The sequence below is a fragment of the Amyelois transitella genome, chromosome 19 (genome assembly GCF_032362555.1).
Source record: "Amyelois transitella isolate CPQ chromosome 19, ilAmyTran1.1, whole genome shotgun sequence".
NCBI lineage: Eukaryota > Metazoa > Arthropoda > Insecta > Lepidoptera > Pyralidae > Amyelois > Amyelois transitella.
The window spans coordinates 6717625-6734347 of record NC_083522.1 but is presented as its reverse complement, the minus strand read 5'-3'; the positions used below and the strand labels follow the sequence as shown (position 1 = coordinate 6734347).

Sequence of the window (16723 nt, the reverse complement as noted above, 5' to 3'; positions counted from 1 at the left end):
TTCGGATAGCGTGAACAGAAATTATTCTTACGCACCATGTTAATTGCATTAGCGGATTTTGGGTGCAAAATTTTTTAGTCGACCCTAACAAAATTAGAAACAGAAAAGAAAGTTGTTCTTTTTATGGGTAATCAGTAAGATTTCAAACCTCGTAAGATATTTTCTCGTTTGATGTGTATCCCATACCAAACAAACTTCTTTTGGAGGTAGGTGATGTATCTGCTTAGTTTAGTTTAATAAAACAAGTAAAAAAAAATTATTTAATCTAGCAAAAATTTTATAGACTGAAAAGAAATAAATATACTTAACTTAGTATTTCTGTGGTGTTGGTGCTCTTATCAGAAAGTTTCATGAATATTGCTGGGTATTTAAGATAGCCGAAGGAGGGCAGGGTTGACGACTTTATTTGGCCTCCAGTTGGTGGCCTTTCGAGGAACAAATCGAAAAGCCACCCAACAGATAAGGCAAACGTAAGCTTACTGAACCCCTTAATAAAATTATTCCAGAATTTTATAGTTTAAATCGATTTTATTAAATTTTACTGGTAGGTTATTACAACATTACAATGTGGCGATTTCACGGTTTAATAACAAAAATACGTTACCTGCGCAGGACGTGCGCGTAACTAACTATTGTTGAAGGAAGCCATTGAAGCTGTTGAATAATCTCTCAGTCAGCTCAGGTAGCGTGCGTAAAAATTCGATACGAGGGGCCGGAGATTATCACGGATTAACATTCCTCCCCGCCGATATGGTCCCGGAGCGGTCCTCGATAATGTAGGACAAAGCTTTTTTCATAATAAAACGATAGAGCCCGCGCCCAATTTAACCAATAAAATGTATGCGGGCATCGGGGACGGCAATGGCAACGCGCTCCCACTCCCATGTTGTAATTATTCAGAATTACAACGCTCGGAAAGTATTACGTATCAACGTCGACATCTCTTCCCCCTTGCCACAATCCAGGCTTCCACAACGTCGACCCTTCTTTGCCAGCGAAGTCATAAAGAAATAAGTAAACAATTAGAATACGATAAAACTCTGACATGATTCATTCGATGTTAGTAAATTTATGTGCGGAAGTCAGAGAATAAATTAGTCTGCAAATATGCAGAGTAATCGGATCTGATTCACGCTTCTTACGAATACTTCGGTATTTCACAGGAATTCACCGGCTATGAATAAAAGGCACTTCGTGGGCCTACTTGCGTAACGCGTATGTAAATTACCGCTAAATACAATTCCTCTGCGATTATTTTCGTCTGCATACAAAGTGGGCAACTGGACTTGTTTATGTGGATTAACCCAAAATTCTCCATTAGTGTCGAATCGTGATTTAATCGTAAACATGCTCTTATTTTGGTCTGTAAAAGGGTCTAAAGATTGCAGAGCGATTTTCCTTAATTTAAATTTCTTAATTTAAATAAAAAAAAAATTATACTTACAAGCTATCGCTTTTCATTTTGGAATACGACTTTGGTGTAACTATACATCAAAGAAACACTCCTTTCTGTGAATCCAAGCCCAACAAAGTTTCAAATTCCGTTATATTTTGAATAGTTACTTCAGAGTCATGCAAACTTGCAATGTGTTCCAACGTTTCAGTTTGTTGCATAAAGGTTCGGATATTTTCGGCGTTGTTTTAGCTTAACTCTATGGCATTTCCGTGTTTAGTACTGGAACGAGTTGTAACTAGGAATGGCACCAGCAGTTATGACTTCCCATAATTTATAGCAAAGTAACTTATTTTTTGTGCCTTGAAAAATGTGGTGGTAGTTGGCAAAACTAGTACGTACAAAAAGTTTTGCTTCGCTTCAGTAAATCAATGTTATTTTCATTTTGCAGTGAATTTATTTTTATCTTCTGAAAATTTGCTTGATGAATAGCACTAAGTGTGCTTAACATAAGTTTAAATGGGGTAGTTGCACAATAGAATACAAGACCTTCACCATTTATCACAGTCCATGCTGCCTACTTTGATGATAAATCATGGATGCCAGATAATAGTAGCTATAGTGCACCCTATGTTTTCTTCTGAAAGCTGCTTATAGTAATTTTTTTTTTGCTTATAGTCATTTTATTACGGTATGTTCGTACACCTAAACAAATGATGTAGTAAGTATAGTAATTTAGTATGGTTAAAATCGTTTCTTCTTTTTAAAGTTTATGTTCGGTAATATGCGGAAATTATGCGGAAATTAAATAAGCATTTAATTCTAATGTTCGTTCACCAAAATATTTACAAAATTTTATTTGAAGAGTAAGTACTGATAGTTTTCCAAAATAAAAAGGCTAAAGCACAAAAGCTTGATAAAGTTTGGTTGGTATTACCAAACTGGCCATGAATATGATTAATATATTTTTAAATAGTATTGTAAATTTGTTTATTTAGTAATGATAAAGTCATCCTTAAAAATTTTATATTTTAATTTCTCTCTATCTATATTAAAAAATAATGTTAAATTTTGCACCAATAAAATATTTTCGCCTATTAGAGGCGGCAGAAGAAACCACAAACACACAATAACGCGGCACGGATATTTCAGCCCGTGCACCGATCTTTAAAACGTCTACTTTATTATAATCACTACATATGTCCGTCCATTTATTGTATGTCAGTTGAGGGCAAATAAGTGTGGCTATTATTCTGTAACTTCGAAGGGAGAATCGCAAAATATCGATTACATGGGTGGACGGCCGACGGCGGCGCGCGGTTGGCAATTCACACACGTTCCAATTTACATACTCGCATATGTATACTATATAACTACTTAATTACATGTTTACTAGGCTTCTGTACAACTAAGACAACGAATTATTTAGTACTGGCACTTTGTTTTTTTATGCTTTGTATGCTGATCACATTATACTTATGCACAAAATTTAAGACCTTTATGATTTCTCATTTAAAACATATTTCACTAGAAAGGTGTATCATATCCCGTAGATTAATAAATATACAATCGAATGGACTGATAGTTAAAATGCGAAATGTAGTTGAACTTATTTCGCGTTATTTATTAATATGTACAGTTATAAACTGTTAACATTCCTTTCACCAAGTATGCAATTAATTTAAGATAATAATATTCGCTACGTAAAAATGTTGTACCTATTATTATCTTAAAATTTTTGCAGGTCGGCCAATTCCTCCACGTATTTAGGCAACCAAAAATTAATATGACCTTGTAATGAAACTGTTATTATACTGTTAGTACGAATCCTAGGTCATCCTTCAAGAATCTACATATCTGTTGCATTTCAGTGAATGATGTCGTAAATGCTTGAGGTTGTGAGTACGGGATCTGGTCTTTCATGTTCACTCACATAGCTTCTATCTTTATGGCTCATTTCATTGAATATTCATATCGAATCGTCCAGATGAGCGGCGGCGACCTCGTAAAATTGTGCCTTTAAATGCGAAATAAAAATGAATTCGTCTCGGGAACATATGGCTACAGCTATACCCTAAGTTTCACTTGGTTCGGAACTGAAGACGTTTTTAGAATTAGGACTTTATAGGAGATATTTACTGATATTTTTTGATATCTAAGTTAGGTTAGCGGTACCAAACCTACCATCCAAAATTTCAATTGTCGACTTTGTAATATGCGAAATGATATCTCATTGGTCTCTTAAATAATGGTTTGTATTGTACTTTAATTTAGATTATGTCATGTTATACAATAAGTTAATATACCTAATTATTATTTTTTACCTGATCACGGCAAGCTGAAAGTGAATTGAATAATGTTTCCAATTAACCCATATTAACGAACCCTTTTCGACCAGTGCCTATATAACAAACAATAGCAGGCACCATTCGTATACCTATAACTGGTACCTTACATAATGATGTTGATTGGTACTCTGTACATGATATACTACGTTTAAATATTTAAATATGAGATTCCTTATGCTGTCCATGTGTCCATACAACGCGTCAAACAAATGACTGCCGCATTCCTTACCACACCGTGATAATTACGTATCTAGTTTTGTAAACTCGACTGATCCAGTTGAAGGATGATGGTGATCAATAAAACTGTAGCAAAAGGCATGTACATAATTTGTTGTTGTAATAAAGATAAATAAGCGGCTTGCCAATGATACTTAATCGTGTTATAATATTTTCGTTAGATCAGTCAGTTTGAGAACATGAGAGCTGAGATATTATCCAAGAAGCTGATTGATTTAATGCTGCAAATTTTCGTTTGCTGAAAGAATTGATAAACTTTAACTTAAGCATATAGTAAGACATTAACTTCTTTTACTTACAGTTTTGAGATTCTATATTTAGTTAAATCGGCATTTTAGCCTTTACTCTTCAACTTTTTTGATCTTTCAAGTTGAATAACATAAGATACCCTGTCACCACTATTCCGAATAACAAGTTTTAATGTACAATTTCTGTTGTTGCAGCGGTCTAAACTTCCAAGACTTGATCGTGAGGCAGGGTGCCATCGACTCTCCTCCCAAGACCCCTTTCATCCTTGGATTCGAATGCGCTGGTGAGATCGAGCAGGTTGGCGAAGGTGTCACCAACTTCAAGGTAACCTATTTTATAGTCTCTTTATAAACAATAACTTTCGATTTATATTTCATATTTTGGATTTCATGTCGCCAAATTTTAACATAATTTATCTAAAGTATCAGTATTAAAAGTCAGATGGGAGTCGCTTCGTGTACGTCTTATCAAATCAGCGTTCATGATCAAAGGCGCCCCACGGAATCTCTCAAAAGTGAGAATTACCCCGGAACTAACGTTATGAGGACCATAATCTAGATAAAACGTATAGAACATTTCTTATGAAAACCTCATTAGCACACTTGGGAATCAAAAATATCATTTTTACTAACTAACAATGATATGACATCCTCTTTTCTTATATCTTTGGTGGAACAAATATGTCCGGTTGCGTTGCTACAGGTTTGAAGCAAAACATGAGCTACTTTGTTATTTTTTTCGGGTGGATCTAATTGCGGAATTACCTACGTGACACGACGTTTTGTTTGGAGTATCGTGTTCAAAATTTATGTCGTTATTTGATTAATGTATAAACTTTACATACATACATACATACATATGATCACGTCTATATCCCTTGCGGGGTAGACAGAGCCAACAGTTTTGTAAAGACTAATAGGCCACGTTCAGCTGTTTGGCTTTAAGATAGAATAAACTTTAAATTATCAAATTAATGGTTTACTTCCTTTGACCGATTTAACTCTAGTTTTCAAATACCAGAGGAAATTGAAAACATACTGCTGGTGCAGTAGTATGTTATATATAAATTTATGTGCGTTTTTTTAGCTTTTTTATAACGTTTACCATCTAAATTTTCGGTCGCAAACTTGCTTGAGTTGACCATGGTCTTGAACTAATGTCTGCAATCATGAGTTAAGACAGGAATTTAATCGTCCCATTGAACGGCAGCCTGCCGCAGTCACGATCCCGACTCAGGCGCGCCCGCCCCGTTCACTATCATAATTACCTGTGTTGCTGATTTTATAACAAAAGTGACTGTAATCTATTCGATCTTGATTAGGTATGCTATAACCAACGAGTTTGAAGTTGCGCTCCTGCAAAAATCAGTAGAATACAATTATCTCAGGTTCTCAGTAATCAGCATTTGTTTTTACTCACACAAAAACCTGATCTGGCTTCTGTTCTTTTGTCTGTATAAATCATGTTATTGGTTTGGCATCTGGTGACAGGATCTCGACGAACCTCTTTAAATGTAGGACATAAAATACAAATAAAAACATATGTCACAAACAGCTAGTCGTAAAATTTTGTTGTACAAAGTTTAAGTTGAACAAAATATATCGTTTGTGTTAGTAAGTGTTATGACAGGTTGTTCCATGATATCCAATATGTTAGGCACTCCAATTTTCTTTCTTTGTCGCGACATCTGATAAAGTGCTATAAAAGCATCGGAAGGGAGTTGCCTAAATTGTTATTTATGCTCGAATCATATTGTATGGTTCATTGATTTCGACATTGCTGTTTTTTCAGTACTAAGACGCGTTTATTCATCATCTTATGAAAACGTGCAATTTTATATTTTAAAAAGGTTTTGTGGACCGAGACGGGAGTTTTTGTCTCAAATTAAATTTGGAAATTGCCGCTATAAGCAGTTATTAGATGTTATCGATGCTTAACAAGCATCTTCTTTCCACTAGTTTCATCAGTCAATTTGTAACTGTCTAAGGATGGACGAGGAGAACTATAAAGTTACAAAACTAACCTACAAAAATATTACATCCTCTAGATAATAGACGTCGACGATTCCGATTCTAATGCATCACTAGATCGGAATCGAGTAATTTAACGAGTTTCTTGATTATACCTGCTTTACTTTGTAATGTCTAGCGTTAAGTTTTTGGGTCGGCGCTTCCGATAACGGCAAATAGCAACGTTATATACACTTTCCACTAATTTTGATGATAATATGCTCAAGCGGGATTTCGAAAGGGAATGGGATGTACTGATCAGGTCTTTTCCTTGCGGTGCATAGCCGAAAAGTTTTTGGCCAAGAGTCAAAAAGTCTATTGCACATTCGTAGATCTGGAAAAGGCCTATGACAGAGTTGAGAGGAATGAATTGTGGTCAGCACTTTCTATGCATGGGGTGAGCAGTCTCTTAATACGAGCACTGAAATCCTTATATGAGGATTCGAGTGCTTGTGTCAGGATAAACGGAGCGCACACTGAGTGGTTTAAGATTGAGAAAGGCGTTAGGCAAGGATGTGTTGCGTCACCGTGGCTGTTCAACCTATTTATGGATAGCTGTTTGACAGATTTGAAAGAGTCTAAAAGTGGATTAAGGATGAATGAGTTACTCGTCAAATGTCTGCTCTATGCCGACGATCAGGTTATACTGGCGTCATCAGCGGAGGAGTTACAGGAGATGGTAAACTGTATGCATGAAGCTTTAAAAGAGAAACGAATGAAAGTGAACGTAAGTAAAACTAAAACACTGGTTTTTGAAATGGAGAAAGAAATGACAGCATGTAATATTTTGATTGGAGGAGAAAAAGTGGAGCAAGTGAAAGAGTTTGTATATCTAGGATCAAAGTTTACATCAGATGGCAAGTATGATAGTGATATTGAAAGGAGAGTGAACGCGGGGAACATGGTGAATGGAGCTTTGCATGCCTTTATGAGCAGTCAGAAACTATCCAAAAAGGCTCGACTGGCTGTGCACAGGGGCGTGTTGGTCCCGACATTAATGTATGGGAGTGAAAGTTGGGTATGGCAAAAGAAGCATGAAAGCAGAATAAATGCAGTGGAAATGAGAGCGTTAAGGAGTATGATGGGTGTGAAATTGAGTGACAGGATAAGGAACAGCGTGATAAGGGAATGTTGTGATGTGAAAGAAGATGTAGTTACAGGAATAGAAAAGGGTATGTTAAGATGGTTCGGTCATGTGGAGAGGATGAATGAAAGCAGGTTGACTAAGCAGATATACAAGGAGAGTGTGGAGGGAAAGGTCGGAGTGGGAAGACCTAGACGAACGTATCTTGATCAAATTAAGGACGTCCTGGTAAAGGGTCAGGTCAAAAGTACCCGAAACCGCCGAGCTTGTATGAAGAGAGTTATGAATGTGGACGAAGCGAAGGAGGTATGCAGAGATCGTGGCAAGTGGAAAGAGGTAGTCTCTGCCTACCCCTCCGGGAAGGAGGCGTGATTGTATGTATGTATGTTGATGATAATATTTATTAGAATGCTTCTGATACTATTTATAGGAATAAGAACAATATTAACATATTTAATTTTTATTTGTTCTTATCAGAATAAGATATTTGTAGATATTATATTTATGCAGGTATGCTACTTCCAGCTGTTAGCTAGTTAACGTGATGGCGTTTGATCGTGATGTTTTGTCATTAATTTACATAATTACTTAAACCTTACTTTATTCTATGAATAATATATTCAAAATTTTCTTTGGTATATCTAGGCTTCAACAACTGCATTTGAAATAAAAATTAAACTACTTGCTTCCTACTCCCAAATTTTATAAATGATTACCATTAAATTTGGTTGATGTTGCTTCGAACTAAATATCAATTCAAAATTTCCGTTCTTAGGTCGGCGATCAAGTGGTGGCCCTACCCGAGTACAAAGCCTGGGCTGAGCTGGTCTCCGTGCCCGCCCAATATGTGTACGCTCTGCCAGCCGGCATGTCCGCCCTGGACGCAGTGGCCGTCACCACCAACTACCTGGTGGCTTACCTGTTGCTCTTCGAAATGGCCAACCTGACCCCTGGGAAGAGCGTGTTGGTGCATTCCGCTGGCGGTGGTGTGGTAAGATGATTTCTTTTTTTTGTTTTGTTTAAGTTAACACCGCTTGACTTGACATCAAAGTAAGTTCGGAGCTTGTGTAATATTAAATTTACTTCTAAATTTATATTTAAATCTTAGCAGAAAAAATATTATATTATAACGTGGTTATGAAGCTGATTTTATATTTATAAAATAGATGTGAATATCAACAAATAACTAAGTGAATAACCCAAATTACATCTACAGCTTTAATAATTTTGAAAAAGAAACATGGAAATATAAAGATGACCTCATTCTAATTTTGGTAATTATATACACGTAGTTGTTTGACTGGATTTTGCAAAAAGTGTAACAACAGCTCGAGTTGATCCCCGTCGCAAAAGTTTTTTCCTAAGTTATTTCGGATGTTCGTTTGTTTTCTGTGATCGAAAAACTTTTAATGCCTGTTTGTTTGTTATTTAAGATGATATTTGTAAAGGGTTTAATTCAAAACGAGACACTATAACCATTCACTGATCTGGATTTATAAGGAAAGTTGTTGTTATAAAAGTTTTTATTCATAACTGTCTCGCACCAATCCAACTAATGTACTCGTAAGTATTGAAATTAACACCAGTTTTAAGTATAGGCCTTCCTGTTTTTATAGATTTATTTCCTTAACTAATTCAAGTATAATAAATCTTTGAAAAAAGAATTTTTCAGAATTACTTAAAACAACAAATATGAAACGACAGTGGTGTGAATTAATCTGATGCAGACATTCATTTGGCTTTAAAATTCATATCCGTTAATGAAAATATGTAACAACGCTAGAAATACCTAAGAAGCATTAACCCTACAAAGCCCAAAGTGTTAAGAGCGCCTCAGAAATGTTTCTACGTTGATATTGTAGCAACGAAACTATGAAACATAATGAGCTGTCTAATTGTCTCAGTGAATTGGGTGAGACTGTAACGACGGCCATTATTCCAACTCTAGTGTCATTTTACAGTCTGGATAAAAATGGGAATTAGACAGTCTCGACTCGTCCAATTATATTTAGTGCCCATGCAAATAAGCTTAATAGACATCGTTTGGTAGCATTTGGAAATTCATTAGCCAGTTACCTATGTCCAGTAATTTATTTTATGTAGATATCTGCAAATGTGTTATTTAGGATGGCTTTTTAAACTAACCTACTACATCATAGTGTATTCGATTTTTTCTTTCGACCCCTTTGCATGATGTTTTACCCGATAATTCTGTCGATCATAAATTAATCAATTTCAAAGAACAAAGACACTTTAAAGTCTGCATGCATCACAATAACATGCATCAAATATCCAGTCCACGTAACCTACGCTATGACAACGAGCATCATATTAATGAACCTAATGAACAAGAATGTGCAGCAGGTGTATGTCACACTGTCACGGCTAATCATCACAGACATAAAGATTCCAATCTTAACGTTGGTGAATGATTATCTCAATGTTATTCTCCGAATGAATCGCGATTCTCATTAAGATTTCGATCGCGTCCAGGCACTTATTTAATCTGTGGTTCAGGGCCAAGCTGTGGCGCAGCTCGCGAAGACCGTTGACAACGTCACCGTGTTTGGAGTCTGCTCCAAGAGCAAACACGAGGCTTTGAAGGCGAATAACAACAATATTGATCACCTGCTCGAGAGGGGGAGCGACTACACCAGTGAAGTAAGGAAGTAAGTAAAAATAAATATTTGTTAATTTATTTAAAATCTGTCATTGAATTGACGGGTGGGTGGGACTGACTGATTACTTGCCGGTAATTAATTAATTTTGCATATTATAAAAAACGCGTCCAGCGTGCGACTACTATAAAATCGATTTCTTTGATAGTAATTAAATCGCAGTTATTGATCAGCCAGAGAAATTGTTTTGTAACCTACTTTTGAACTTAAAATTAAGTGATTATATTTACCCTATAAATGTACTTTATTATGGTTTATTATATTTCACATCAAATTAAAATTAATGCGAAGAGTTAAATTAAACATTGTTACCTACTTACTTGAAGTTTTATAAATGGTGATACTTGGGAAGGTGCTCAACAAAAACTTCGTCCCTCAATCTTGAACGATCAAAATGTAAAAAGCTTAATAAAAGTAAACGTGCAGCTTTATCTTTCTACTTATCACATGAAGTTAACATTGCGGTTTTTTTCGGAACTCAGAAAACTGCCATAAAAATATAATATGACATACTTACTTACATGTAACATCATAGATAAATATTGTGAAAAGTAAATTTGCTTGAGGTTAATTTTGTTTCTATTACTATTTAACAGTTTTACTTCTATACAATCAAATTGTTACTACTACTTCTTAATAAACAAATATATCGTTATGATTTAGTAATCAGCAGTAATAACAGGTGTACCTACTTAGTTCAAGTGCTTGTAAGTGGTTTGTTAGACTACAAATATTTGTTAATTAAACATTGATCTCCTTTGTTCATTTAGAATTGGTCCATATAGTCTTTATAAATGTTTAAAACACTTGTATGTGTATATAAATAATGGTGTTAATTGTCGCCGCGGTTATTAAATATCTGCGCAATATGTCATGTCCTTTGAAACAGAATTTCAGATTATGGGTTTGATTCGTCACAATTTTATCCATACCGCATTTGATAACTACACATATGTACTTATGTGTAGTAGGTAACCTATTACTAGGTTGTTCGCCGCAAACGTAGACTTCGCAAACACTTTGACAGATCCTAAATGCATATAAAATTTCATCAAAATCAGACTAACGGTTAGGAATTTTTTGCTTTTCAAACTTCACAAGTTGATTGGTAGACACTCGCTCGGTCAACATCTTGGATTAAATATTGGCATGAGAAAATTAATTCATATTTTTAATTAAGTATTTGGCCGCCTCCTGGCTCCCTCCGTTGCGATCGTTTAAATTGCTATAAAAGAAGGGATGAAATCATAATATGGAATGTGTGCTAAATATATACCGCCCACTCGGCCCTTCGCCGCTAATATCTTTGTTTATGTTTCACACGCTTTATCGGAATTCCTTCTTTTTATGTTTTCGATATTCTTCTAATTGGATATTTTGTTCACTTGTTCGTTCATTGGTATTGGTAACTTCTCGGTAAGACTCCAAAATTAATCATGCTTTGCCTCTCCGGTTGCACGCAGTAAATCGGGAAACGAAAGCGTAGTGGTTTAAAATAAGTAGGTATAAAATACATTCTTCATCAATTTTCGTTAGTCATTTATACTACCAGCAATGGGCCAATAAATTTTCTCACTGTAATACAAATTACCACACCTTCCGAGATGAAAATACAGATTTTGTTACCTGGTTCAGCGAGTGGTATTTATAAATAGACGAAGGATAAAGCTCGCAACCTGTTATTGAAATTTATCGATGGCTCGTAGTAAGGAAACGGATAGTTAGCCGATAAGTTTGGTCGTCCACGAAGGCTGGCTTAGCACGCGAGCGCACTGCGGTCGCCTACAAATTAATAAAACTATCTTGATGCACGGCTCACTCCCGTTTCTCAGCGAACAAACCAAATTGTTCCCGATCCCAAGCTTAGTTAATTGCTAGTTATTACAGTTACATATTTCAGTGACAGCCAGCCTCGGTCGATACGATATGACCAGCGAAACGTGAGCTTCCTATTCTCACGTCATTTCCGTTGCTTAGGCGCCTGTTCCCAACTTAGGGGTCCCGTTTATATGGACGCGTGACGTGTTAATTGTTCGGTTTATAACCCGCTCCTTTGGGCAGCTGGTTCGTAATAGCCGCAGCATTTAATTCTCGTAAATAGACAAAGATATTTTTATATCTGGTGAGCTCTTCGGCGCGTAAACAGCGGAGCCACATAAGTTCAACGTAAATAAACATCGGGAGATATGTACTCCTGCTGGAAAGAATATAGAATTGCTTTGTTGTACGAGATGCCACGGTTCTATTATTTATTACAATAGATGTAACGTATGTAATGGAGCTTGGAAATAAAATTGAATGTATTTTGAGATACAAAAATGCTTTGAAGTGATTCACGAAGGGTTCCTATAATGGTTTCGCCTATAAAACTTGCGGTTTATGCATAGGAATGTGTGTCTGTCGCGCCGTATCGTATGTTTTCCATGTGTTGTGGGCTAAGTCTGTTTTTATGGCCCCAGCAGAGGAAATTGTTTCTATATGAGCCGTAATGTGAGCTTTAATGATATCTATGGTGCGTATCTTATTTGTTAGTTTATAGTATGTAGGTTTGTGTAAGTTTATAAGCCTCTCCCCTAAAGACTTTTACAATCTGCACAAGAGCTGTAACGGAGGTTTTGAGTAACTAAATGTTAATTAATATTATGTCATTCACAGAGTGGCTCCCGACGGCCTGGATATCGTGCTGGACTGCCTGTGTGGCGAGGAATGCAACCGCGGATACTCACTCCTGAAGCCTATGGGCCGGTACATCCTGTATGGTAAGTGGGAAGGGTTCACAAATCCAATTCTATTATTAGCCTTTGATGTAAGAAATTACAAACATCTTGTCGGAATCTATTTTTAGACTAGCAACCATGTTAACAGTTTTTATACCTGTATGTACTGTGGGAGTTTTGCGTTTTAAGAATTTAACTAGATATTGGTCAAAACTTTGATTTCCATCTTAAAGGACAAAAATGATATTTCAAACCACATGCAAACAAAATTGCGGGCACAGCTAGTTGTATTAAAATAATTATAAAGAAATTTTGTTAAAACTTTTTTTCGTGGAATAAAGGTTGCAAACCGAGTAATATTTAGTCCGCCTATTGTACTTTATAAATTGTAATTGTTACAATAAAGTAAGTATTATTGTTATAATAAATTAAATATATTTATATGTGCAGGATCATCTAACATCGTTGCTGGTGAAACCAAGAGCTTCATCAGTGCTGCTCGTACTGTAAGTATTATTTAATTAAATTTTATTAGGAAAAAATCAGTCATATAACTTGTACAAAATCTTATTAATAACTTATAACGGGACCAATTACTCGAATTGGATTAGCCTAGAAGTAAGTTCAGTACTTGTGTTACGAAATATGATCCAAGACCCAGTAAAGTAAAAAGTAAAAAGAATTTATTTGTAAAACACCAGAACACAATCAATCACAAAAAGTTCGTGTCTCATTATATTTCGGTTGGGATTCAAACCCTGGTGCGACCTTCTGTGTCTAGCGCGCTACCGCTGCACCGCAGGAGATATACTTAGTGACATGATGCTACGTAGCTCATCGCTTTATAAGAAGAATTTCAAGTTAAGTTCTGCCCCATGATTTACTTCTTCGGAGGACTAGCAGTTCGCACCCACTGTTCTTTGCTACCAGATCAAGTTTAAGTAGTCTTACTATTTTCTTGTCATTAGAACAAAACGCTTACAATACTTTGAATATATCTTAAACCATGTATGGTTACCAGAAATATTCCTGGAACTGTAGTTCAAGGAATATTTCTGCTTATAAGCTAGGCACTGATGTACTTTTGTCGATGTCGCACATGTTTAAAATACAGTAGTACAAACTCATCTTCTCTTATTAAGAAGAAAAAATTGTTTGTAAACAATGAAACTACTGAACAAATTTTGAAACTATTCACTAGGTAGGTATTTAGAAAGATATCAATGCCAGACAGAACATTTTGCAGAACTAACACAGGTTTTATTTTAAATTCTCACGGATTGGAGCTCATAGGAACCGCTATTGTTTTAAATACAGTACTTAAATGTAAAATGTTTTTTTTTGTACTCAATTTGTATATTTATATTATTTAGCTTTTCTCGAATAATCTTGAGACAACTATTAAAAACTCATGTACCTATTTTAAAAGCTGACTCAAGATTATTTAAAAGGCCCATGTTCACCTCATATCCATACTTTCGAAATGGAAAGTATTTTTGTGACCTGTTCACAATTAAAACACTGACCCGAGTTCACATGAAATTTTACAAACGGGAATTACGCGAACTTACCGTTTTTTCCTGAGGTTGCATCGACCGCGGTCTGTCATCTTGTCCGGTCGAAACGTCAGGATTGAATTCGCGTATCTATATTCACGTTAATTCCAGTTTGCAAACATTAAAAATCATGCAACGCGAAAGTTTAAAAGTACGTCTATTAATTTTTTTTAGGAACTAAGTAAAGTTTATCAGTAAGGGCCGTGGGCGTAAGCTTTTTCGTAGAGTGATTCTTATTTCGCATCATTCTTTTAATTAACTGCTTACATTTTTGCATCCGTAGCGGTTTATTAACTTACGTTTTTTATCCTCAGTGGTGGCAAGTAGACAAGGTGTCTCCCATCAAGTTGTTCGACGAGAACAAGAGTCTGGCGGGTTTGAACCTGCGACACCTGCTGTTCCAGCACGGGCGCACGGACTACGTTCGTCGCGCCGTTGAGAACGTATTCTCGCTGTGGGGAGAAGGAAAGGTTAAGCCACTGGTGGATTCCACATGGGCTTTGGAAGATGTGAGTATTTTATGCGAATATGTACGATCATAGGGTTTGAACCTGCGACAACTGCGGTTGCAGCATGCACGCTTGGAGTGTTCTCGTTGTGTGCCGAGGGAAAGGTTAAGCCGCTAGTAGATTCCACATGGGCTTTGGATGTATAGTATATTTATATTACGATTTTAATAATTTTATTCTTGGTGTTTAGATCTGGGTCGTGATTACCTTTGCACAGAGCGACACCAGTCTGATTTTAGAGGTGACTTTGTTAGCCGAGGAACCTAACCTAATGGACCATGGTTAATTTTAGTGGCTAGAATGTTCAGACGTTTACTTGCAATTTTTACAGTTTAACCTTTTATTGTTATAGTATCATATTTAAAAACTATGCTTTTAAAGAACCAACGGAACAACACGGAACTAAAAAGTACATCTATTTCTCTGTTCAGGTCGGTGAAGCCATGCAGAAGATGCACGACCGCAAGAACATCGGGAAACTGGTACTCGACCCGTCGCTAGAGCCGAAACCCAAACCCGCCACCCCAGCCAAGGGCAAGGCCGGCAAGGAGAAGAAACCAGCCAAAGAGAGCTCCGAGGAGAAGAAGGACAAGGAGGCTAAGGAAGAGGAGAAGAAAGAGAATGGTGAGAAGAAAGAGAACGGTGAAGAACCGCTCACTAATGGTAACAGCGATGAAGGTGAGGTCCGATCTTGTGGCCAGGCATGCGTAGACGCGTAGGCTAGCTTCATCATATTTGAACTTAAGATAGGGTTGCCATCATTATAGATATTATTTGAAAAATATTTGTATTTAAATTAATTTCAAATATTAAAATGATCAATTTGTAGATAGTGTCTGTAAAAGATTATCTTTAATGAATGCGAGACTTTATGACTAGTCTGTTATAGTGATATTTCTAAATTGTTAAGACTTATTTTAGTAGGGAAAGTTAAGATTAATTTATTTGAACAAAATTACTAAAGTGAAACTGATACTACAGAACAAAGTGGCAACCCTGGTATAATATTTACTCATAACTTAAGTATTTTGCTTTAATTTTTGAGTTTAACTACGCACGCATCAGGCTAAACGCATATTGATGAATTAAGCTGAAGAGTGGTTTGTACGCAAATATATACATTTTATGCTTTGTTTGAAGTTTTTGCTTTATTTATATTTTATCTGCCTTTGATTGATAATTTATTTAGATTTTCTTTTAATTATTTTTTGATTATTAGCCAAATTACAATACGGAGAGGTCAATGGTATAAAAGGTGAAAAATATTTTGCTAAAAAGCTTCCTTCACCTTTTTTTTTAATTTATACCTATATAATGTGTGTTACCTATAAATGTAATTATCTGTGGTACCTTAAGTATTATTTGGTTCATTACTTATTAATCTTATACAATTATATAGTATTATATAAGTAAAGAATCTTATATAATACTATTATTACTATAGGTATTCCGTTACCATCCATCTCAGCTGTCCCCTAAGCTGGTTCAGGGTCTAGGGTCTACTAATTAAGTATATGAAAAAAGACCACGAAACAATAAGAAGCTACATCACATATACGTTTAGCCAGCTTGGTACAAGAAGGATCTTCATTTTTCGAGCTGTTAAGAATCTCGTTAGAAATTTCTTATATTAATATAAGCCCATTTATATAATTACTTAGTAAGCTATTTACTATATTCTGCCTTCATAATAAATTCGCACAGCCATATACGTACATATAAATTTATTTATAACGTTTGCAAAAAGATTGTACTTAAGGTTTCCTGTAATTTCTTTAATGTAGGAAATTGCAGGGTAGGTTTAGAATGCATGTCACTACGCATTTTATGAATATAGTGCGTTCGCTAAAGTGCCTAGGCGAATTTCGTACAAATGCCCTATGATTGAAAGATAGGTCTTTGAACGAGTTTCGACGAGCTTTTATAGCATCATGGCATGCCTT

At 35.8% G+C, this 16723-nt stretch overlaps 1 protein-coding gene across 3 annotated transcripts in view; it reads left to right on the top strand.

Moving 5' to 3' along the window:
- The window catches only part of LOC106132781 (synaptic vesicle membrane protein VAT-1 homolog-like), a 34115-nt gene that overhangs the window by 14838 nt on the left and 2554 nt on the right, over nt 1–16723 (top strand). Inside the window, exons 2-8 of one of the 3 annotated variants that reach the window (XM_013332311.2) lie at nt 4422–4551; nt 8096–8311; nt 9838–9989; nt 12654–12757; nt 13166–13221; nt 14586–14780; nt 15212–15404. In XM_013332311.2, the coding sequence (XP_013187765.1) occupies nt 4422–4551; nt 8096–8311; nt 9838–9989; nt 12654–12757; nt 13166–13221; nt 14586–14780; nt 15212–15404 (1046 nt within the window). Of the gene's footprint in view, nt 1–4421; nt 4552–8095; nt 8312–9837; nt 9990–12653; nt 12758–13165; nt 13222–14585; nt 14781–15211; nt 15459–16723 lie in introns of all 3 variants that reach the window. The other 2 variants (XM_060949657.1, XM_013332310.2) reach the window with 2 other exon arrangements.